Genomic DNA, 23,096 nt, shown 5'->3' on the forward strand with positions numbered 1-23,096 from the left:
ACAAAAATTCCTTCATAGCAGAGGGATCTGGCAACTACCCTTAGGCAAGGTGACCAGGCCAACAGCAACTGTCAAAAGCCGTGTCCACAGAGATCCCTGGGGTGAGGTGAGGAATACAGGGCTTGATCTCTGTATTCTTAGAGCTCACGGAAAAACATCAGACAAGTGCAACCAAGGCACTTTCTTCTAAACATCTGCTTGGTACGCCTCAGAATTGTCAAGGCCACCAAACAGAAAGGAAATTTGAAGGCCATCAGAGCCCAAAGGGGCTAAGGGAGACAAGATGAATAAATGCAGGCAGAGTCCAGACGGGGGCATTGGTGGGGAAACCTCTCAGCGACTGGAGTTTAGTTAGCATGACTGTACCAATATCAGGTTCTCTTGTTTGAAACAGAATACGGAAATGTGAGGAGACTGAGCCAGGAAACTAAGTAAGAAGATGGATTGTCCTCACAAAGTCATATATAATTATGTTTCAAAAAATGAATAATGGGTGGAGAAGTGGCTTAGTGGTTAACAGTACTTGTCCTTTTTACAGAGGACCTGGGTTAGGTTTCCAGAATCTACATCAAGTGCCCACAACTGCCTGTAACTCCATTCAAAGAGATCCAATGCTTCCTCCAACCTCTGAGGGCACCTACACACATGTACACACACACACACACACACACACACACACACACACACACACACACACACATGCACAGAATTAAAAATAAATATTTCTACTGAGAAATATTTCCACCAACAAAAACACATGCCAGCACTTTTAGCCTTTTAGTTGACACTGAATTGTGTCAGTATAAGTACTATAAATTAAGGTAACTCTTTTTGGCCCAGGTAGCCCTAAATCTACACTTATTGGCATTTTTATTTAATATATGTATGTAGAAAATAATGAGTTTCATTATGAGATTTTTTTATACATATATATAATAATATCAGTGATCATATTCATCTTCCATTACCATCTTGTATTTACCCTTTCCCTCTTTTGGTGGTGCATCTCCCCTCACCAAAGTGCCCCCCTTCTATTTAGGTTTATAGTTAGGGTTACTTTTTAAATGTAGAGTCAATGTACTAACATCTAAACTTTTAATATTGTGCCCGTGTTCTTCCACCGGTCTATGTGATCGTGGCTCTACCAGCCACCCTTTTCACAGTTACAAGGGTTTCTGGTGGAGTCTCTGTGCTGTGTTTTCATTGCCAGAGGCTTCAGAATGCAGGAGGGAAGCCTGGGCACCTTCCTGATTTCTCTACATCTTCTGCATTCCTTTCTTACCTCCTCTCTCCAGGCCTTGGTAGTTATAAGGGCTGATTTTATTCAGGATTGTAAACTGTATGCTCGGGCCAGCAGGAGAGCTGTGTAATCAGCAGTATGGATAGGAGGGGAAAGGCCGGGCTTTAGGGAGGGCATGAGTCAGGACAGCAGCTATGGCTGGAATCATCTGGGTCTGGGACAATTGATATTCATGATAATAATACTCATTTAGATAATTACCCAGAGTTTACTATGCAAAGACATTCTTTGTCTAGTTGTGCTTATGACTGGGCAATGTTTTCAGATTGCAAATGAAGAAACTCGAACCACAAGCGAGTTGCACAAGCCAAAGCAACATAATCGTAGGTTCCAAATTCAATGTGCTTTTCGGTGCCTGGGTAGAGACTGAAGGTGAGGTATGCATTGGCAGTTTGCCCCTACATACTGTGACTTAAGTCTTCCAAAGTACTGCATTTACAAACTTTAAAGATACCCAGATTCCCAAGATCTGCCCTCAGAGATTTTGACTCAATAGTTCTGAGTGACATATAGGGCCCTTGCAAGTTCAGTGGTGCAAACCAGTCCTGCAAAAGGCCTTTGACTCCTTCTGCAGTCCCTATGCACAGGGAATACTGAATCTTGGGGGAATTGCTAAGTGAGTTCTACAATGATGTAAGATTTAATAGACTCTTAAACACTTTATCTGGGGTCTGGAAAGAGGGTTTAGTGGTTAAGGATGCTTGTTGCTGCTCATGCAGAGGACCAGAGTTCAGTTCCCAGTTCTCAGCACCCATGCTGAGCAGCTCCCTGTAACTCCAGCTGTGGGGCATCTGTGACCCCTTGTCCTGCCTCCAGTGGTACCTGGGTGCATATGTGCATACCCTCACATAGACACAGAGACATAAGTAAGTAATAAACACTATTATCCAAGCAGCGGTCTGTTCTTATCTAAAAGCATTAGTGCCATGAGTAGACTGTTTATGTCCCTTCAAATCTGTGTGCTGAAGTTCTAATCCCCAGGCAATGACAGTATGAGCTGGGGTGTGTGGGAGATTAGTGGGAACAGTTCTGAAGGAGACTCCAAAGAGGGATGTGTCATGGACCAGGAAGAGGACTCCACCTGATTCCAAATCTGCTGGTGCTCTGAGCTTAGATTTCCCAGCCCCCATAACTGAGAAACAAGTTTCTGTTGTGAAGCTCCTAGTCAAAGGTATTTTGTTATGGTAGCATGGATGGATTATTAAAATGATCGAAATTTGCTTTCAAATTATCATCATCATCATCGTCATCGTCATCAGTTGTTGTTGTTGTTGTTTGGTAACTAACACCCCTTCACATCCTCCTTCCTGCTGGAACTCACGCCTATGATCTCTGTCCACAGAACCAGACCTCTCTTTCTGTGGCTTCCCAGCAATAGGCCTTTGAGCCGGAACAGGCCAGTCTGCTGTATCCCTTCTCTGTCCCCAGTTTGGCAGTGCCTGTCACTCTGCCTCTTCATAGCAGAAAGTTCAGCCAACCATAGTCGTGCCTGTGTTTTTGCAGCTCTAGAGCAAAGAGACACAGAAGGGGTTAATTTGGGCATTTTCCTAGCCCCAAATAAAAAACTGTAGGTGAGGATGTCATTGCATTAAACAAACAAACAAACAAACAAACAAACCCTCCAGTGCTCATAATCACTGCCTGGCTTCCTCCCCTGAATTGTGGACTTTCTTCCTACTTTGTTTAGTTTTCTGGCGTGCCTAAAATCAGATAGGTGTGCTTCTTTACAATTGTAGTTTGTTTCTACCCCGTTTTGCTGTGTCTTAGGTTGTGTGGCTTGCTTTTTTTATGAATTTTATCTGCCTTTTAATCGCCATGTGAAAATAAATACCCATTTACTCATAACTTCAGTTATGGAAGAGGGGCCGGCTAACAGGGTTCATTCAAGTACTTTGAGAACAAAGCTACCTCGTGCCACTGGTGTTTGACTGGCACTGTTTGTCTCTGGTTCTCCTGGTCCATTTGACTGTTCGTTTCTCTTTGTTTCCCACAGGAACACTTTCCTGAAAGGCAGAGTCAAAGGAAGGAATTGAAAACCCAAAGACCATTTTCCCTCCGTGTGGGGATTGCTTCTCAAAGTCCCTCCAGAGACACAGGAGCAGCAGGGAAGAGGGGCGTGTTTTCACTTTACAAAAAGAAGCCCTGGACCTCCCCCAAGGCATCCACCAACCCCAGGGGATAAGTATCTCCCTGTTACACATTGCATTCACCTCCAGTGGGTCGGAGCTGTGACTGTGTACTGAACGCCTGCTCTGAACCAGGCACTGCAGAATCACCCTACACAGTTGTAAGCAATTAACAGGTGTCCACGTCTTTCAAGACCCACCTGCTGCTCACCACCTGTGGATGCCCTGGTTGATGGCACCCTCTGTGACCCTCTCAGCCTCATGAAGCATGTGACCACAACCTAGGCTTGGCAACATCTCCTGAAAGCCTCCAGAAGAGCACAATTCCTTGGGGACAGCCATGCTGGGGACACGGGGAAACTGCTGTCCCCAAGATCTAGTTACTTGATGCAATCCTGCTATTTCACCTGCTCCCAACCGTAAATTTATTTGTGTCTTCTCTTCCAAAATGCCCCCTTGAGGTAAAAAATAGCTTTTTCTCAGGCATCCCCTTCTGTGCTGGATAGTTTTATGTCTACTTAACACAAGCTAGAGTTATCCAAGAGGCAGGAGCCTCAATTGAGAAAATGCCTTCATTAGATTCATCTGTAAGGCATTTTCTTAATTAGTTATTTATGGGGAGGGCCCAGCCCATTGTGGGCGGTGCTATCCCTGAGCTGGTGGTCCTGTGTTTTCTAGAAAGCAGGCTGAGCAAGCCATGGGCAGCAAGCCAGTAAGCAGCACCCCTCTATGGCCCCTGCACCAGCTCCTGCCTCCAGGTTCCTCCTGATTTTCATTGACAATGAAAGCAGTGGTGACCCTAACTGAGACACTCTCCCTAAGGGATGGATTAGTGGTCTCTCCCTTTCCTCTCCAAAAGCAGAGCAGCAGAAGACATCAGGAATGAACGTGTGTTATTGACCAGGATTCAAGCCTCACTCTGGTCCCTGTGCTGAAGTTATCAGTGTGTGCAAAAACTAACAACTGCCCCTCTCCCTTCCAGGAGGACTGCAACTGGAGGATGCTCCCTACAGAGACCTCCGAAGAAGGCCAGCTAACCTGCCCACCTCACTCTGTACTGATAGAGGGGCTGAGCTTACAGGTAGGTTGGGACACGTCCAACTACCCAATCCTTGATTGTCAGTGTGTCTGTCCTTTCTTCATTCCCTTATTGATCCAGTCAGGTTTTCAGGACTGAGCCCTGTTGGACACAGGGAATACAAGGAGCCGACCATGATAGAGACCTTTTGTTTTCCTGTAGCGGCATGACTAAGTGAAGCCGCAAACTGTTCGTTTCCAGGCAGTATGATGACCTTTGGCCTTTTGGAATACTCTCTGACTCTGCCTGCACAATAAAGGAGCAGCCCCCTCCCCAGTGATTACTGTACGCACCTGTTTGCCCGTAGAGCGTCTTGGCACAGCATCCACATAGACTGCATTCCAGGAGAGCTGAGGCTTCTGCTTGCTTTCATGACCTTAGAAGAGCTGTCTGTTGTGTCTATTGATTGTGTGGTGGGAAGAGCAGATACCATGGCGCGCATGTGGAAGCCAGGGAACCACTTTCGGAAGTCAGATCTCTTTCCACTCTGTGAGTCTTGGGGATTAGACTCAGGCTGTCAGGCTTGGAAGCAGGTGCCTTTGCTGCCTGAGCCATCTCCTGGAGCTTCATATCATCCTATCAGAATGATATGAAAGGAGATAGGAAAGGAATAGGGACGAGAGGGACCATGCTAAACCCTAGCTCATTCTCAAAGACATCACGACAACCCCAGGGTTGGTGCATCTAAACATGTAGGTGGTGGAATCAGAGGCGGGGGCATGACTATTTGGGCTTCTGGTTAACAAAACGTTTACAACAGGCAAGTGGCCACACAGAAGTGCGGCCTGTCTGGGCCATCAGGCTGGAAGCAGGACCCTTGAAGCAGCTGAGGTTAGAGTGCAGTGAGGAGTTCCAGCCCTCAGGGGAAAGAGGGAGAGATTGGCAAGGAGGAGGCCGATGGCCAGGCTCCAAGACAGGCAGCTGTGGTTTGGGGCTGGGTTCCAGGGAGAGCAGGGACCAGAGTCCAAATGTGAGCTGAGCAGGTGCCCAGTCATATGCCAGGCTTGGCCCCAGGAGTCGGCAGAAAGTTTCTGGAGCAGAACACGTAGATGCAAAAGAGATCCCCTTAGTGCCCCCACCCTCCCTAGATCTAGTCTTGGGGACACAAGACTTGCTCCTCCTACCCTGTGAGAGGCGAGAGCAAGGGTCTCACCTGTGATAGAACTAAGCCTGGGAGGCCCAGCCCCGCAATCTCAGCAGATGGATAAGTTACGTAGGTGTCCTGGGGCTGAGTGACAACTTCCTCTATCCCTTTCCACCTAACCCTCACTCGTCCCCACTTAGGCAGCCATTCTTACAAACTGCAATTCTGCCTTAAATCTCTAAACATAAATACAAAAAGAAACTATAGATGGTAGACATGTACATGCACACACTGAGGTTTATGCTCGCCCACGTCTTACGTACTCGGTGACGGTTGAATTTCTAAAATGTTATGTTGAGATCCTGGTGTGTGTGTGTGTGTGTGTGTGTGTGTGTGTGTGTGTGTGTTGTTTTGTTTTTGAGATATGGCCTTAGGGTCTTATTATATAGCCCTGGTAGCCTAGAGCTTGCTATATAGAACAGGTTAGCCTTGAACTCACGGAGATGTGCCTTGTCTCTGGATTTGGCTACCATTAAAGGGTGTGACACCTCGCATAACAAAATCCTGCTTTTGTAAATAAACCCTCCTAGGAATTGTCAAGATAACATCGTCTGACAGAATACATACATTCTAATTTTCATTTTTTTCTTATTTAATTGTAGATATTCAAAGCTAAGCATCCTTACTTTGCTGTCAAATATGGTTGATTTCCTCCTTTAACTCATTGTGCTGTTTGCTTTGTTTTCTAGTCCTTGATGCAATAATTTTCTGGATGTGTGTCTCATGACGTTTACGATGGTTTGGAAGGTATACTGTATTATTTGAAAGGATAAAGTATTCAGTGCTTGGCTTTTCTAGCATTTTTAGAGACTGCACCAGCAAAGTTTATGAACTGACAGACTACCGAGTTACTGAAAAGCAATCTCGGCTGTACCAAATGCTCTCCTGCCTTAGAAGCCAGCTGGAGGATTTTGAGCCCAGGCTTCTTCACCCTGTGTTGTGTAGCAGCATGTGTCCGTCTGGGTGCAAGAATTTCATCTAAGTCCTTCCTGCTAGAAACTTCTGGAGTCTCACTGTGGCAGTAACTCCCACTTGGCACCCATCCCTCCGGCCATCCTCGAAAACACACCTAGGAATGTTGGCTGCATTCTCCCTGGGTAATTCACACAATAGTTTTGCAGTCCTTTATCTGACCCACTTGGTCAACGTGGCGCCTTGACTCACAGATATCAGGCTAGAGAAAGGCCTGCAGCGTCACTGGGCCATTCCTCAGGGTGGGGCGGGAGGGAGAAGCAACTGGATCTGCCCTTTCATTGAGAGCATCATCTCCTCACAGCACTCAGAGGAAGCCTGTGCTCTGGCTGCCTGAGGAGGAACGAACCTCACTCTCACCTGGTCTTCCCCTTTGCCATTAGCCATCCTCCCTGAGAGTCATTTTTTGTTTTTTTGTTTTTTTAAAGAGAGTTTCACTTTATAGCCCTGACTGTCCTGGAATGCACTCTGTAGACCAGGCTGGCCTCAAACTCACAGAGCTCTGCCTGCCTCTGCATCCCCAATGCTGGAATTAAAGGTGTATGTCATTACTGCCCAACAATAATAATTCTTTAAGTTAAACTTTTTATTTGTGTGTATGTGGTGTGTGTGTGTGTATATGTGTGACCTGTGTGTGTGTTTACGAATGTGTGAGCATGTAGAGGTCATAATAATCCGCAGCTGCACTCCACCCTGCTTTTTGAGACAGGGTCTCTCCTTGAACCTGGAACTCACTGATTCAGCTGACTAGCCAGAAAGCATAACAATCAGTTATCTGTTTCTGTCCCCTAGTTCTGGGGTCACAGATGAGTCTTGCCATGCCTTGCCTTTCCATGGGTACTGTAGGTCCTAACCCAGCTCTGCCCTTTCACAGTAACTACCGTTCCCCACTGAGCCATCACGTTCATCAAGGATTTCATCTGTAGTCTGCATCTCTACCAAAGGACAACCAGGAGAGGGAGGCCAAATCAAGGAGGGGAGGCAAACAACAGAGCTCTTTGCTAACAAATCTGCCAGTGCTCAGATGCCGTGTGGTGTCCCCGTCTCCGAGCTCCCTGGCTACACACCTGCCTGTCCCTGCTCAGCGAAGAACTGATACACTGGAGGAACAGATAAGAGACTTTTGTAGGGGGCTGGAGAGATGGCTCAGCGGTTAAGAGCACTGACTGCTCTTCCGAGGTCCTGAGTTCAATTCCCAGCAACCACATGGTGGCTCACAACCATCTGTCATGGAATCCAATGCTACCTTCTGGTGTGTCTGAAGACAGCTACAGTGTACTCACATACATTAAATAAATAAATAAATCTTTAAAAAAAGAGAGAGAGACTTTTGTAGAGATGAGTTGACACCATTCAACCCCTGTGTTCTGGGACTCTGGGAGGTCGTGCTCCCAGGACATGGAAAGGGAACTTTGGGTCTGTATTTGAGTCAGCATGAAGTAGCTCTGTCATTTTCCAGTTCTCACTAGGGGCATTTGACACCACCTAGAAGTGATGGGGGTCTGTAGGTGAGAGCTGGTAACATTAGCATACCATTAGCATACCAGTATTACAGACTTGGGTTTGGCCTGGTGCCTACCTCAGGACTCAGCTTGGCTTGTTCATACACCACACCGGTTTCCATCTTGCCCATGGTGGCAGCCCCAGGTTGAGGGGAAACTGCGCTTACCACTTGTCCTGACAGGCACTTACCTTACATTGCACCCATACTTTAGTGTTCAAAGTTAAAAGATTTCCCTGAACCCACCAGCGACAGAAACCCAATTTGAACATATTTAAGCAAAATTGGAAAATTACAGGCTCTTGGGAAATCTAAAAGTAAATCTAGGCAGCTGAATCTAAGAGGTGAAGTCGTGCGACATGCGATGTTTCTCAGTCTTCTGTCTTCAATTTCTTGTGTTGCTGTCAAATGTCTCCTTTCCACTCAGCTGCTGCAATGCCCATGAAGATTAAGCCTTACCCATCACCACAGTGGAAAGCAGAAACAGCCTGGGAGGGACACCCTAGGGAGACTTGCTCATTCTTGAAACAGCAACACTGAGTTCTAATCTTGTTTCCAGTTTTTAGGTTAAAGTGTATCTCACCCATGCCCAAACCTTATTGATCAGGAAAAGGGGACAGGAATCCAGAGCAGGTGACCCATCTCTGGCTTCAGCGTTTAGCTTTCTTGATCAGTTTGATATGACACAGAATCACCTGGGAAGAGAGGGATTATCTACACTGGGATGGCCTGTGGGTAGTTCTGTTGGGGATTATCTTAATATGTCAACTGATATGGGAAGACTCAGCCCACTGTGGGCGGCAGCATAACCTAATCAGAGGGTGCTAAACTCTGTAAGAGTACAGAGCTAGTGTTGAGCCCCAGGGAGCAGGTGAGCATGTGTCTTCTTTTCCCTCTGCTCCTGACCATGGATGAGATGTGACCAGCTATTAAAGTTCCTGCCTTGACTCCCCACAATGAGGGATCATAACATGGACTTTTTATATACAATAAAATTCCCCCTTTCTTTAAATTACTTTTTTAAAAGTTTGAAATTATAATTATAATGTCTTTCCCTCTTCTTTCTTCCCCACAATCTCTCAATCACCTTTGAATTCATGGTCTTTCCCCAGTTTAGTCCATACAGTGTTACTTGTATATATGTTTTCAGGGCTAACAACAAGTTGATTTTTATTTTTATATGTATGGGATTTTTGCCTGCACATAAGTCTGTGCACCACATGCGTACATGGTGCCAGTGGAACCCAGAAGAGGGTACTGGTTCCTCTGGCACTAGTGTTCCAAATAGTTGTGAGATGCCAAATGGGTGCTGGGAATTGAACCTGGGTCCTTGGGAAGAACCAGTGCTCTTAACCACTGAACCATCTCCCTATTCCCAGTGTTGCTTTTCATCGGGGCATTTTATCAGTAGAAATGAACATTTGGCAAACTTATATATGTCCATTTTTTAATCCATAACATACTTAGGCTGTATGTAAATTAGGTTTTATATATCATTGCATACTTCTTGTGACTCACTCCTGGTTAATATGTGAAAGAACAAGGACTCTGCTAGTGATTGTAAAGACAGACATATAAGGAGGGAAGGAAAGGTTACACAGTGGCCCTAAATACATAAAAGCGAGTGAAGTGACCAACCACATTTCATTAGTGGTGAAAAGCCAGGATGGCCTGGTGGAATAGTTTGGAAGATACTAAATTTCTTTCAAGTCATTTTTCCCCCCCTAACCACAAACATTCATTGTAAGGATCAAAGAACTTCTGCTTCTGGCTTGGGTGGATAAACAGGGAATGGATTTAACCTCCTGCCTTTTAACAGCTAAAAGTCTGGATAAAATATAAGAAACAACGTTTCTCAGATGTTCCACAACAGGCAGCACAGAAACGTGATGCGGGGGAAGGAAAGGTGAGCCTGTAATTGCCCCAGCTTGCGGCCTGCAGGCAGCTTCCAGGCTGGAGTCCAAGGAAGAAGGGAAAGAGCTCAGCAGTCAGACTGGGATGGGGGTGGTGTAGACACCTGGATAAAGGGGGTACCTAAGCCGCCAGAACCATGGAGGTGCAGAGAGAGAGAGAGGGAGGGAAGGAGGGAGGGAGAAGAGGAAAAGAGAAATATCTCTATTGAGAGAGAGAGAGAGAGAGTGACAGACAGACAGACAGACTGCTATCTGCAGGAGCTCTTCGAATACTGACCTATGGTCACACAAGCTTGTTTCCACCAGCCAGAGGAGAAAGATCTAGATTGCCCAGAAAAGGAACTCTTCTTATTCAGTTCATTATAGTTATACAGCTAAATGATTTCTCAACCAAGTTTTCATTTCTGACCCAAATGCCATTATGATGAAACTTAATACTGAGTCTTGAAACCACCCACTATGTCCAGGAAGTTAAGGCTATATCAGAATAGAGCCCAGTGATAGTTAAAGGAGCATAGTAAGATCCAATGGCTACAATGTAGAATCATAGTGTTAATCATTTAGTCAAAACTTGTCAGGGCAGAGCTAGAGAGACCGTTAGTGAGGTCAAGGCCCGTGTTGCCAAGCCTGATGATCTGAGTTCGATTCTGGAACCCACCCTATGGAGGGAAGGAAATGATAACAATGGTAAATTAACAGATACTAACATGGAGGCATCTACTTCAACCATTCAGCTTACATATAAGGAAGTGGAGGAACGGCCGGTACAAAGAGAAGCAGCTAAGATACAAAGACGACAAGCCTGATATCTGAAATGAAAAATTTGGAATGAGCAGCTAATCAAATGCCACAAAACAAAAGTAAGGTTGGAGACGAAGTAACAAAGAGACAACTGGAAAAGAGACGGACAGGAAGCCTAAAAAGAATGAAGAGATTGTTACCGTACTGCTGACCTCATAGGAGCAGACTGCGCATGCGTCATTCAGGGAGACGAAAACGGCGTGGGAGAAGGGAAACACTCTAAGAAATAACCTATTGAAATCCTTCAGCTTTAATGAAGATCACCAAAAGGATCAACCAGTCAAGCAGAGTAACGTTTGAGAAAAGCATAGGGAGCTGTTGACGACCAACAGTGAAGAAAATCTTAAAAGCAGCTGGAGAAGAGACTCACACAGGGAAAGCAGCACAAGGCAGCAGTTTCTTGTCAGAAAGCGCCTGGCCCTGAGACCCACTACGGAGCCTCTGCCCCCACCCCCTCTTTTTGGCCACTGTGATAAATAGAATTTAAAGAAGATACTGATTTTGGCTCATGGTTTCAAAGGTATCAGTCCACGTTTGCTTGATTCTAGATTTCTGGGCCTATAGTAAATCCATACATTGTGGTGGAAGGAAGCTGTTCACTTTATAGTGGCCAGGAAGTTGACAAGAGGAAGGTCCAGAGGTAGGACCTACCCTTCCAGTGAACTCCCTCAGTAATTGTCCTGATTATTTTTTTTTGTCAACTTGACAAAAGCTAAGGCCCATCCATCAAACTGACCTGCAGGCCAGGCTGGGTGAGTTGAGTTTTATCTCTGTGAAGAGAGACCATGACCAAGGCAACTCTTATAAAGGAAAACATTTCATTGGGGCTCGATTATGTTTCAAAAGATTAGTCCATTATCATCATGGTGGGAAGCAAGGCAGCTTGCAGGCAGACTTGGTTCTGGAGGAGCTGAGAGTTGTTCTACGTCTTGATCTGAAGGCAGCCAGGAGGAGGCTCTCTTCTGCACTGGATGGAGCTTGAGCACAGGAGCCCTCAAAGCCAACCTATACAGTGACACACTTCCTCCAGCAAGGGCACACCTATTCCAACCAGGCCACATCTCCTAATAGTGCCTCTTCCCATGGGGCAAGCACTCACACGCTGGAAAAGCAGTGTTCCTCTGTGCCCTCTGCTCCAGTTCGAGCCCTGGCTTCATCTTGTGATGAACTATATGCTGTAAACTGATACAAACTCTTCTCCAAATTGTTGTGGTCATAGTCATTACCACGACACTAGAAATCAAAGCAGGACAGTGACCTACATCCTTCCATCCAGGCCCGGCTACATGATGGCGCCAAACTATGACTCCATCAACTGTTGATCCACTGATTCAGACAGGGCTCGTATGATCCAACCGTTTTCACGATGGGATCCCTAAAAGAGAACAAACTTCCAAAGCATAAAGCTTTGTAGGACCTCTGCATTCGTAACAACGGATTATCGTCTAAAGTAACGGGAGAAAATCTATTGTGAACTTCTACATTCAATAAAGTGTGTTTCAAAAATAAAAGTAAATTTTAAAAAGTTTCAAACAAAATTGAACAAAATTCACAAGTTGTGTGTAGTATAAGAAATATCGTACTACATGGAATCTTTCAGGCAATATATAACCTCAGAAAAAGGTCTATGCAAATGATTGAATCTGCCAGCAATAGCAAATGTATGAATAATTTATTTCAAAAGATTTGCTATTTATTATAGTATTAACATATCCTAGAGCCAATGCATAAAACAGCACAAAGATATGAATGGAGAAGTAAAAGACCACTTTGTAAGATTTCTGTCATAATGTACAACAATACTATTTGACATTAGGTTGATGTATGATATAAATTAAAAATATTACATGAAAATACATACTGCAGCATATAACACATCAAGAAGTTCTAAAAAGATCCAAAATCAATTTCAATGATTTTATTATTTTAAATTTGTGTCTTTTACTCTGACTTTAAATACTGACCTTTGTCATTTCAAAATTTAACCTTCTTTTTCTGGTTCTGCATCTGTTCCTCTTTCATTAAAACAATACCAAATAAAACAGCAGGGGATATATTTTCGGCATCATGCTGGTCTCACCCAGCTAAATTTGGTCTTGTGGAATTTGTTGGTTAGGACAAACGATGTGAGAATTCCTATGCTTGAAGTAATGCTGGCACAGGGCCATTTCTATTTAAATGATGCATTTGGAACAAACTGTGTTTACAAATGGCTTCTGTCTCCTACAAACAGCACAGCTTTCCGGTAGGAAAACTGAAGGTCTATGACTTGGAAGCCCCATCCACCCTCACAGCAAAGGAGAAAGCAGGCACTTTCCTGGTAGCCTTCTTCATTCGCTGTGGATCGAATAGACTTCTGGAACTCACTGTGGAAAGTTTGCTTACTTACCAAGTAGCCGCTCTTGCCAGAGGAGCAGGCCTGAATACCAACCTCTCTATTTTTTTTCCACCAGTGTATCTCCCTATTTGGAGCTCAAGTCAGGAGTATCTCAGCCATCAGATTCAAGCAAGGTCTATAAACAAGGGGGTGAGTGACCCAACAGCAGAAGACTGGGTTGAGTTAATATGGCTTCATGGTCAATCTAAGAAGAAGTCAAGAGATCCAAAAACTGTCTCAAGTCTGCCATTCACTAGAGCAGAAGTAAGAGCAGTTCCAGGTGCCTGGCCTTCCTCTTGCACTGGCCAGCTTTGTACTTTGCCCTAGATGGACCCCATAATACTGGTAGAAATTTATTTGTTTTGAGCATATATTAATGTACCTTAGAATAGCTAACCATATTGCCACTCATATTACGGATTAGGATGAGTTAGAATATGTAAGTCAGGACTCTACAATGACAACTGGTGCAAATAATAGTTTAGATAATTCTGATTAGGAAAAACATTGAAAAACTTTTGGTTTAAAACTAAAAAGCTGGGTTCAGAAGGATTTCTCTTTAAAGGGTGCCACATGAATTTCACATAAGAATACACAAAGAATGGGCTAGAGAGATGGCCTAGCGGTTAAGAGCACTGGCTGCTCTTCCAAAGATCCTGAGTTCAATTCCCAGCAACCACATGGTGGCTCACAACCATCTGTAATAGAATCCGATGCCCTCTTCTGTGTGTGTCTGAAGACAATGACAGTGTACTCGTGTACACAAAATAAATAAATGTTAAAAGAAAACCCAAACCAAACAAACAAACAAAAACAGAGTAAAAAAAAATACACAGAGAAAAATAGCCTGGGTACCACGGCAACAAAATTTTGCAGCCCAGCGGGGACTGTTGTGGGGAGGTTAGCAACAGTCAGGACAGCTGACTCTTTAGCCACAGTGGGGTAAGCTGAGCCCACCTGAGAATTTGGAACACAGGTGACCTCTGGGAAGGTGAAGTTGACAACAGCAGCTGCCTCAGAGTCAGTTTATGCAGGACTGTGACACCCCTGTCAATCTAGCCAGCCAGGGAACTTCCGCTCCTCACCCAGCAGGGAAGAGATACCAGTTTGTGACTCCTCCAGAAGATGAATGAAACCGTCGGGATGCCAAGGGCGCGGAGATTGAGAGATTTATGCAGCCCCGCAGTTTGGAGATCTGTTGGTGATAAACATATAAAGGCCTCACCGACCGTGCTACTATTCAAACTGATTCTACGAGGAACGTGGCAACCAAAACAGTAGCTGGCTGTCTTAGTTGGAGTTTCTTTTTTTTTTTTTTTTTTTTTTATTTTTATTTTATTTTTATTTTATTTTTATTTTTTTTTATTTTTTATTAACTTGAGTATTTCTTATATACATTTCGAGTGTTATTCCCTTTCCCGGTTTCCGGGCAAACATCCCCCTCCCCCCTCCCCTTCCTTATGGGTGTTCCCCTCCCAACCCTCCCACCATTGCCGCCCTCCCCCCATAGACTAGTTCACTGGGGGTTCAGTCTTAGCAGGACCCAGGGCTTCCCCTTCCACTGGTGCTCTTACTAGGATATTCATTGCTACCTATGGGGTCAGAGTCCAGGGTCAGTCCATGTATAGTCTTTAGGTAGTGGTTTATTCCCTGGAAGCTCTGGTTGCTTGGCATTGTTGTACTTTTGGGGTCTCGAGCCCCTTCAAGCTCTTCCAGTTCTTTCTCTGATTCCTTCAATAGGGGACCTATTCTCAGTTCAGTGGTTTGCTGCTGGCATTCGCCTCTGTATTTGCTGTATTCTGGCTGTGTCTCTCAGGAGCGATCTACATCCGGCTCCTGTCGGTCTGCACTTCTTTGCTTCATCCATCTAGTCCAATTGGGTGGCTGTATATGTATGGGCCAAATGTGGGGCAGGCTCTGAATGGGTGTTCCTTCAGTCTCTGTTTTAATCTTTGCCTCTCCCTTCCCTGCCAAGGGTATTCTTTTTCCTCATTTAAAGAAGGAGTGAAGCATTCACATTTTGATCATCCGTCTTGAGTTTCGTTTGTTCTAGGGATCTAGGGTAATTCAAGCATTTGGGCTAATAGCCACTTATCAATGAGTGCATACCATGTATGTCTTTCTGTGATTGGGTTAGTTCACTCAGGATGATATTTTCCAGTTCCAACCATTTGCCTACGAATTTCATAAACTCGTTGTTTTTGATAGCTGAGTAGTATTCCATTGTGTAGATGTACCACATTTTCTGTATCCATTCCTCTGTTGAAGGGCATCTGGGTTCTTTCCATTTTCTGGCTATTATAAATAAGGCTGCGATGAACATAGTGGAGCACGTGTCTCTTTTATATGTTGAGGCATCTTTTGGGTATATGCCCAAGAGAGGTATAGCTGGATCCTCAGGCAGTTCAATGTCCAATTTTCTGAGGAACCTCCAGACTGATTTCCAGAATGGTTTTACCAGTCTGCAATCCCACCAACAATGGAGGAGTGTTCCTCTTTCTCCACAACCTCGCCAGCATCTGCTGTCACCTGAGTTTTTGATCTTAGCCAATCGCACTGGTGTGAGGTGAAATCTCAGGGTTGTTTTGATTTGCATTTCCCTTATGACTAAAGATGTTGAACATTTCTTTAGGTGTTTCTCAGCCATTCGGTATTCCTCAGCTGTGAATTCTTTGTTTAGCTCTGAACCCCATTTTTTAATAGGGTTATTTGTTTCCCTGCGGTCTAACTTCTTGAGTTCTTTGTATATTTTGGATATAAGGCCTCTATCTGTTGTAGGGTTGGTAAAGATCTTTTCCCAATCTGTTGGTTGCCGTTTTGTCCTAACCACAGTGTCCTTTGCCTTACAGAAGCTTTGCAGTTTTATGAGATCCCATTTGTCAATTCTTGATCTTAGAGCATAAGCCATTGGTGTTTTGTTCAGGAAATTTTTTCCAGTGCCCATGTGTTCCAGATGCTTCCCTAGTTTTTCTTCTATTAGTTTGAGTGTGTCTGGTTTGATGTGGAGGTCCTTGATCCACTTCGACTTAAGCTTTGTACAGGGTGATAAGCATGGATCGATCTGCATTCTTCTACATGTTGCCCTCCAGTTGAACCAGCACCATTTGCTGAAAATGCTATCTTTTTTCCATTGGATGGTTTTGGCTCCTTTGTCAAAAATCAAGTGACCATAGGTGTGTGGGTTCATTTCTGGGTCTTCAATTCTATTCCATTGGTCTATCTGTCTGTCTCTGTACCAATACCATGCAGTTTTTATCACTATTGCTCTGTAATACTGCTTGAGTTCAGGGATAGTGATTCCCCCTGAAGTCCTTTTATTGTTGAGGATAGCTTTAGCTATCCTGGGTTTTTTGTTATTCCAGATGAATTTGCAAATTGTTCTGTCTAACTCTTTGAAGAATTGGATTGGTATTTTGATGGGGATTGCATTGAATCTGTAGATTGCTTTTGGTAAAATGGCCATTTTTACTATATTAATCCTGCCAATCCATGAGCATGGGAGATCTTTCCATCTTCTGAGGTCTTCTTCAATTTCTTTCTTCAGTGTCTTGAAGTTCTTATTGTACAGATCTTTTACTTGCTTGGTTAAAGTCACACCGAGGTACTTTATATTATTTGGGTCTATTATGAAGGGTGTCGTTTCCCTAATTTCTTTCTCGGCTTGTTTCTCTTTTGTATAGAGGAAGGCAACTGATTTATTTGAGTTAATTTTATACCCAGCCACTTTGCTGAAGTTGTTTATCAGCTTTAGTAGTTCTCTGGTGGAACTTTTGGGATCACTTAAATATACTATCATATCATCTGCAAATAGTGATATTTTGACCTCTTCTTTTCCGATCTGTATCCCTTTGATCTCCTTTTGTTGTCTGATTGCTCTGGCTAGAACTTCAAGAACTATATTGAATAAGTAGGGAGAGAGTGGGCAGCCTTGTCTAGTCCCTGATTTTAGTGGGATTGCTTCAAGTTTCTCTCCATTTAGTTTAATGTTAGCAACTGGTTTGCTGTATATGGCTTTTACTATGTTTAGGTATGGGCCTTGAATTCCTATTTTTTCCAGGACTTTTATCATGAAGGGGTGTTGAATTTTGTCAAATGCTTTCTCAGCATCTAATGAAATGATCATGTGGTTCTGTTCTTTCAGTTTGTTTATATAATGGATCACGTTGATGGTTTTCCGTATATTAAACCATCCCTGCATGCCTGGGATGAAGCCTACTTGATCATGGTGGATGATTGTTTTGATGTGCTCTTGAATTCGGTTTGCCAGAATTTTATTGAGTATTTTTGCGTCGATATTCATAAGGGAAATTGGTCTGAAGTTCTCTTTCTTTGTTGTGTCTTTGTGTGGTTTAGGTATAAGAGTAATTGTAGATTCGTAGAAGGAATTCGGTAGGGCTCCATCTGTTTCAATTTTGTGGAATAGTTTGGATAATATTGGTATGAGGTCTTCTATGAAGGTTTGATAGAATTCTGCACTAAACCCATCTGGACCTGGGCTCTTTTTGGTTGGGAGACCTTTAATGACTGCTTCTATTTCCTTAGGAGTTATGGGGTTGTTTAACTGGTTTATCTGTTCCTGATTTAACTTTGATACCTGGTATCTGTCTAGGAAATTGTCCATTTCCTGGAGATTTTCAAATTTTGTTGAATATAGGTTTTTATAGTAAGATCTGATGATTTTTTGAATTTCCTCTGAATCTGTAGTTATGTCTCCCTTTTCATTTCTGATTTTGTTAATTTGGACGCACTCTCTGTGTCCTCTCGTTAGTCTGGCTAAGGGTTTATCTATCTTGTTGATTTTCTCAAAGAACCAACTTTTGGTCCTGTTGATTCTTTCTATGGTCCTTTTTGTTTCTACTTGGTTGATTTCAGCTCTGAGTTTGATTATTTCCTGCCTTCTACTCCTCCTGGGTGTATTTGCTTCTTTTTGTTCTAGAGCTTTTAGGTGTGCTGTCAAGCTGCTGACATATGCTCTTTCCTGTTTCTTTCTGCAGGCACTCAGCGCTATGAGTTTTCCTCTTAGCACAGCTTTCATTGTGTCCCATAAGTTTGAGTATGTTGTATCTTCATTTTCATTAAATTCTAAAAAGTTTTTAATTTCTTTCTTTATTTCTTCTTTGACCAGGTTATCATTGAGTAGAGCATTGTTCAATTTCCACGTATATGTGGGCATTCTTCCCTTATTGTTATTGAAGACCAGTTTTAGGCCGTGGTGGTCCGATAGCACGCATGGGATTATTTCTATCTTTCTGTACCTGTTGAGGCCCGTTTTTTGACCGATTATATGGTCAATTTTGGAGAAAGTACCATGAGGAGCTGAGAAGAAGGTATATCCTTTTGCTTTAGGATAGAATGTTCTATAAATATCCGTTAAGTCCATTTGGCTCATGACTTCTCTTAGTCTGTCGACATCACTGTTTAATTTCTGATTCCATGATCTGTCCATTGATGAGAGTGGGGTGTTGAAATCTCCCACTATTATTGTGTGAGGTGCAATGTGTGTTTTGAGCTTTAGTAAGGTTTCTTTTACGTATGTAGGTGCCCTTGTATTTGGGGCATAGATATTTAGGATTGAGAGTTCATCTTGGTGGATTTTTCCTTTGATGAATATGAAGTGTCCTTCCTTATCTTTTTTGATGACTTTTAGTTGGAAATTGATTTTATTTGATATTAGAATGGCTACTCCAGCCTGCTTCTTCTGACCATTTGCTTGGAAAGTTGTTTTCCAGCCTTTCACTCTGAGGTAGTGTCTGTCTTTGTCTCTGAGGTGTGTTTCCTGTAGGCAGCAGAATGCAGGGTCCTCGTTGCGTATCCAGTTTGTTAATCTATGTCTTTTTATTGGGGAGTTGAGGCCATTGATATTGAGAGATATTAAGGAATAGTGATTATTGCTTCCCGTTATATTCATATTTGATGTGAGGTTATGTTTGTGTGCTTTCATTCTCTTTGTTTTGTTGCCAAGACGATTAGTTTCTTGCTTCTTCTAGGGTATAGCTTGCCTCCTTATGTTGGGCTTTACCATTTATTATCCTTTGTAGTGCTGGATTTGTAGAAAGATATTGTGTAAATTTGGTTTTGTCATGGAATATCTTGGTTTCTCCATCAATGTTAATTGAGAGTTTTGCTGGATACAGTAACCTGGGCTGGCATTTGTGTTCTCTTAGGGTCTGTATGACATCAGTCCAGGATCTTCTGGCCTTCATAGTTTCTGGCGAAAAGTCTGGTGTGATTCTGATAGGTCTCCCTTTATATGTTACTTGACCTTTTTCCCTTACTGCTTTTAATATTCTTTCTTTATTTTGTGCGTTTGGTGTTTTGACAATTATGTGACGGGAGGTGTTTCTTTTCTGGTCCAATCTATTTGGAGTTCTGTAGGCTTCTTGTATGCCTATGGGTATCTCTTTTTTTAGGTTAGGGAAGTTTTCTTCTATGATTTTGTTGAAGATATTTACTGGTCCTTTGAGCTGGGAGTCTTCACTCTCTTCTATACCTATTATCCTTAGGTTTGATCTTCTCATTGAGTCCTGGATTTCCTGTATGTTTTGGACCAGTAGCTTTTTCCGCTTTACATTATCTTTGACAGTTGAGTCAATGATTTCTATGGAATCTTCTGCTCCTGAGATTCTCTCTTCCATCTCTTGTATTCTGTTGGTGAAGCTTGTATCTACAGCTCCTTGTCTCCTCTTTTGGTTTTCTATATCCAGGGTTGTTTCCATGTGTTCTTTCTTGATTGCTTCTATTTCCATTTTTAATTCCTTCATCTGTTTGATTGTGTTTTCCTGGAATTCTTTCAGGGATTTTTGCCATTCCTCTCTGTAGGCTTCTACTTGTTTATTAATGATTTCCTGTGTTTCCCTAAGTGTGTTCATGTCTTTCTTGAAGTCCTCCAGCATCATGATCAAATATGATTTTGAAACTAGATCATGCTTTTCTGGTGTGTTTGGATATTCCATGTTTGTTTTGGTGGGAGAATTGGGCTCCGAGGGTGGCATGCAGTCTTGGTTTCTGTTGCTTGGGTTCCTGCGCTTGCCTCTCGCCATCAGATTATCTCTAGTGTTACTTTGTTCTGCTATTTCTGACAGTGGCTAGACTGACCTATAAGCCTGTGTGTCAGGAGTGCTGTAGACCTGTTTTCCTCTCTTTCAGTCAGTTGTGGGGACAGTGTGTTCCGCTTTCGGGCGTGTAGTTTTTCCTCTCTATAGGTCTTCAGCTGTTCCTGTGGGCCTGTGTCTTGAGTTCACCAGGCAGCTTTCTTGCAGCAGAAAATTTGGTCTTACCTGTGGTCCCGAGGCTCAGGTTCGCTCGTGGGGTGCTGTCCAGGGGCTCTCTGCAGCGGCAGCAACCAGGAAGACCTGTGCCACCCCTTCCGGGAGCTTCAGTGCACCAGGGTTCCAGATGGTCTTTGGCTTTTTCCTCTGGCGTCCGAGATGTGTGTGCAGGGAGCAGTCTCTTCTGGTTTCCCAGGCTTGTCTGCCTCTCTGAAGGTTTAGCTCTCCCTCCCACGGGATTTGGGTGCAGAGAACTGTTTATCCGGTCTGTTTCTTTCAGGTTCCGGCGGTGTCTCAGGCTGGTGTCCTGCCGCTCCTGGGCCCTCCCCCACGGGAGCCCAGAGGCCTTATACAGTTTCCTCTTGGGCCAGGGATGTGGGCAGGGGTGAGCAGTGTTGGTGGTCTCTTCTGCTCTGCAGCCTCAGGAGTGCCCACCTGACCATGCGGTTGGGTCTCTCTCTCACCGTGTCTGGGAGCAGAGAGCTGCTGTGGGCCGGGATCCGCGGGTGTGGGACTTCCGGTAAACACAGACCGTGCCTCCTAGAGAAATTCTGCTTCCGTGTCCCAAGCTCACCAGGCAGCTTTCTTGCAGCAGAAAATTTGGTCTTACCTGTGGTCCCGAGGCTCAGGTTCGCTCGTGGGGTGCTGCCCAGGGGCTCTCTGCAGTGGCAGCAACCAGGAAGACCTGTGCCGCCCCTTCCGGGAGCTTCAGTGCACCAGGGTTCCAGATGGTCTTTGGCTTTTTCCTCTGGCGTCCGAGATGTGTGTGCAGGGAGCAGTCTCTTCTGGTTTCCCAGGCTTGTCTGCCTCTCTGAAGGTTTAGCTCTCCCTCCCACGGGATTTGGGTGCAGAGAACTGTTTATCCGGTCTGTTTCTTTCAGGTTCCGGCGGTGTCTCAGGCTGGTGTCCTGCCGCTCCTGGGCCCTCCCCCACGGGAGCCCAGAGGCCTTATACAGTTTAGTTGGAGTTTCTATTGCTATGATAAAACACTAAGACCGGAAACAACTTGGGATGGAAACAGCTCTCTCGCTAAGGGAAGTCTCAGCAGGAACTCAAGGCAGGAACCTGTGAAAAGCTCTCTGGGAGAACTTTCCCTCGGGATGGAGACCCTCCAACTCCAAAGACCAGACCGAGACACCACAGGATGCAATCAGCAAGAGGATTTGGTTTATTGTCGGGATACACAGGCACAGGCACCTGCGGGCGCTTCAGTCACTCGGGGGACTGGCGCACCCCACGGAACCAAGGATGGGCTTTTATAGGATTTTGGGGAGCAGAAGCAAGCATACAGAAGCAGATGCATGGTTACAGGGATATAATTGGTGGATTCTAATATGGCAAGGGTTTAGCCCGGGGGCAAGTTTCCTAGCTACCTTCCTGAAACATAACGGCTGACTCGGCCCCCCAAGGGTTCAGCCCGGGGGCAAGTTTCTTAGCTACCTTCTTGGAACATAACGACTGACTCGGCCCCCCACCAGGGTGTGGGACCTCTCCCGGGGCTTTTTTTCATTGTCAGGTGTTCAACCGAAGTCGTCCTGTTGCCAGGCCTTCAACCAAACACAACTTGTTTGGCAGCCGCTGTGTACTCAGTGTTCTAACCTTTCCCTGAACCAGTCATCTTAAGTACAGCCTTGCAAAATGGCGTTACTGCTGCTAAGCTGGGGTCTTTCATTCCCCCATTTTTTTTTTGTTAACTTTGAGTGAAATCTTTCACTCGACTTGGTCAAGAAATTTCTGTCTGGTGGGGGCCACAAAAGGACTAGGAGGAGCCACGTAGGAGTTTTAACTTTAAGGGGTTTGGAGTGCGCTGAACTCTCCATGTCTGGGGTGTAGTGTTGCAATTCCTCAGACCGGACTGTCTTGACGTGTGATGCGTGGATCTAAGCCGCGACTCCGTCTACCTTTAGGGCGGTCGGGGTAGTCAGGAGGACGGTGTAGGGTCCTTTCCACCGTGGCTCGAGATTCTTGGTCTGGTGTCTGTGCACCCACACGGTGTCTCCAATCTGGAACGGGTGTGGCACCACCGGATGCTCAAGCTTGTCCTGGTAAGCAGTGGCCAAAGGTCTCCAGACGTCTCTCTGCACAATCTGTAGGGCCTGTAAATGGGCCCTCAGAGAAGGGCTGTCAACAAAATCAGCAATGTTTGAATCAAAGAAATGGACAAATGGGGGTGGTGCTCCATACATTATTTCAAAAGGAGTTAGACCATGGGGGCCCGGGGTATTCCGGGCCCGATATAGAACTAGGGGAAGGAGGGCCACCCAATCCTTTGAGCCAGTTGCAAGCGTAAGTTTGGATAAAGTCTCCTTAATTGTTCTATTCATGCGTTCTACCTGACCTGAACTCTGGGGTCTATAGGCACAATGTAATTTCCAATCAATCCCCAGCAATTTGGCCACCAACTGACTTACTTGGGAGACAAAAGTGGGCCCGTTGTCCGACCTCAATGCTTGAGGCATGTCATACCTGGGAAAGATTTTCTCGAGGAGCTTCTTGGTGACCATTTTTGTAGTCTCGTGTTTCGTGGGGAAGGCTTTGACCCATCCTGAGAAGGTGTCTACAAACACTAGGAGATACTTGTATCCATATATACCTGGTTTAATTTCAGTAAAATCA

The 23,096-nt window shown here is 44.5% G+C and overlaps 1 protein-coding gene across 1 annotated transcript in view; it reads right to left on the minus strand.

Annotated features, from left to right (window-relative positions):
- LOC134482155 (uncharacterized) overlaps positions 1–22,984 on the minus strand; it is a 175,220-nt gene extending 152,236 nt beyond the window's left edge. Inside the window, exon 1 of the mRNA XM_063274898.1 lies at positions 22,382–22,984. Within this exon, the coding sequence (XP_063130968.1) occupies positions 22,382–22,984 (603 nt within the window). The remainder of the gene's footprint in view (positions 1–22,381) is intronic.
- Positions 22,985–23,096: the final 112 nt, after the last annotated feature.

The sequence above is a fragment of the Rattus norvegicus genome, chromosome 15 (assembly GCF_036323735.1).
Source record: "Rattus norvegicus strain BN/NHsdMcwi chromosome 15, GRCr8, whole genome shotgun sequence".
NCBI lineage: Eukaryota > Metazoa > Chordata > Mammalia > Rodentia > Muridae > Rattus > Rattus norvegicus.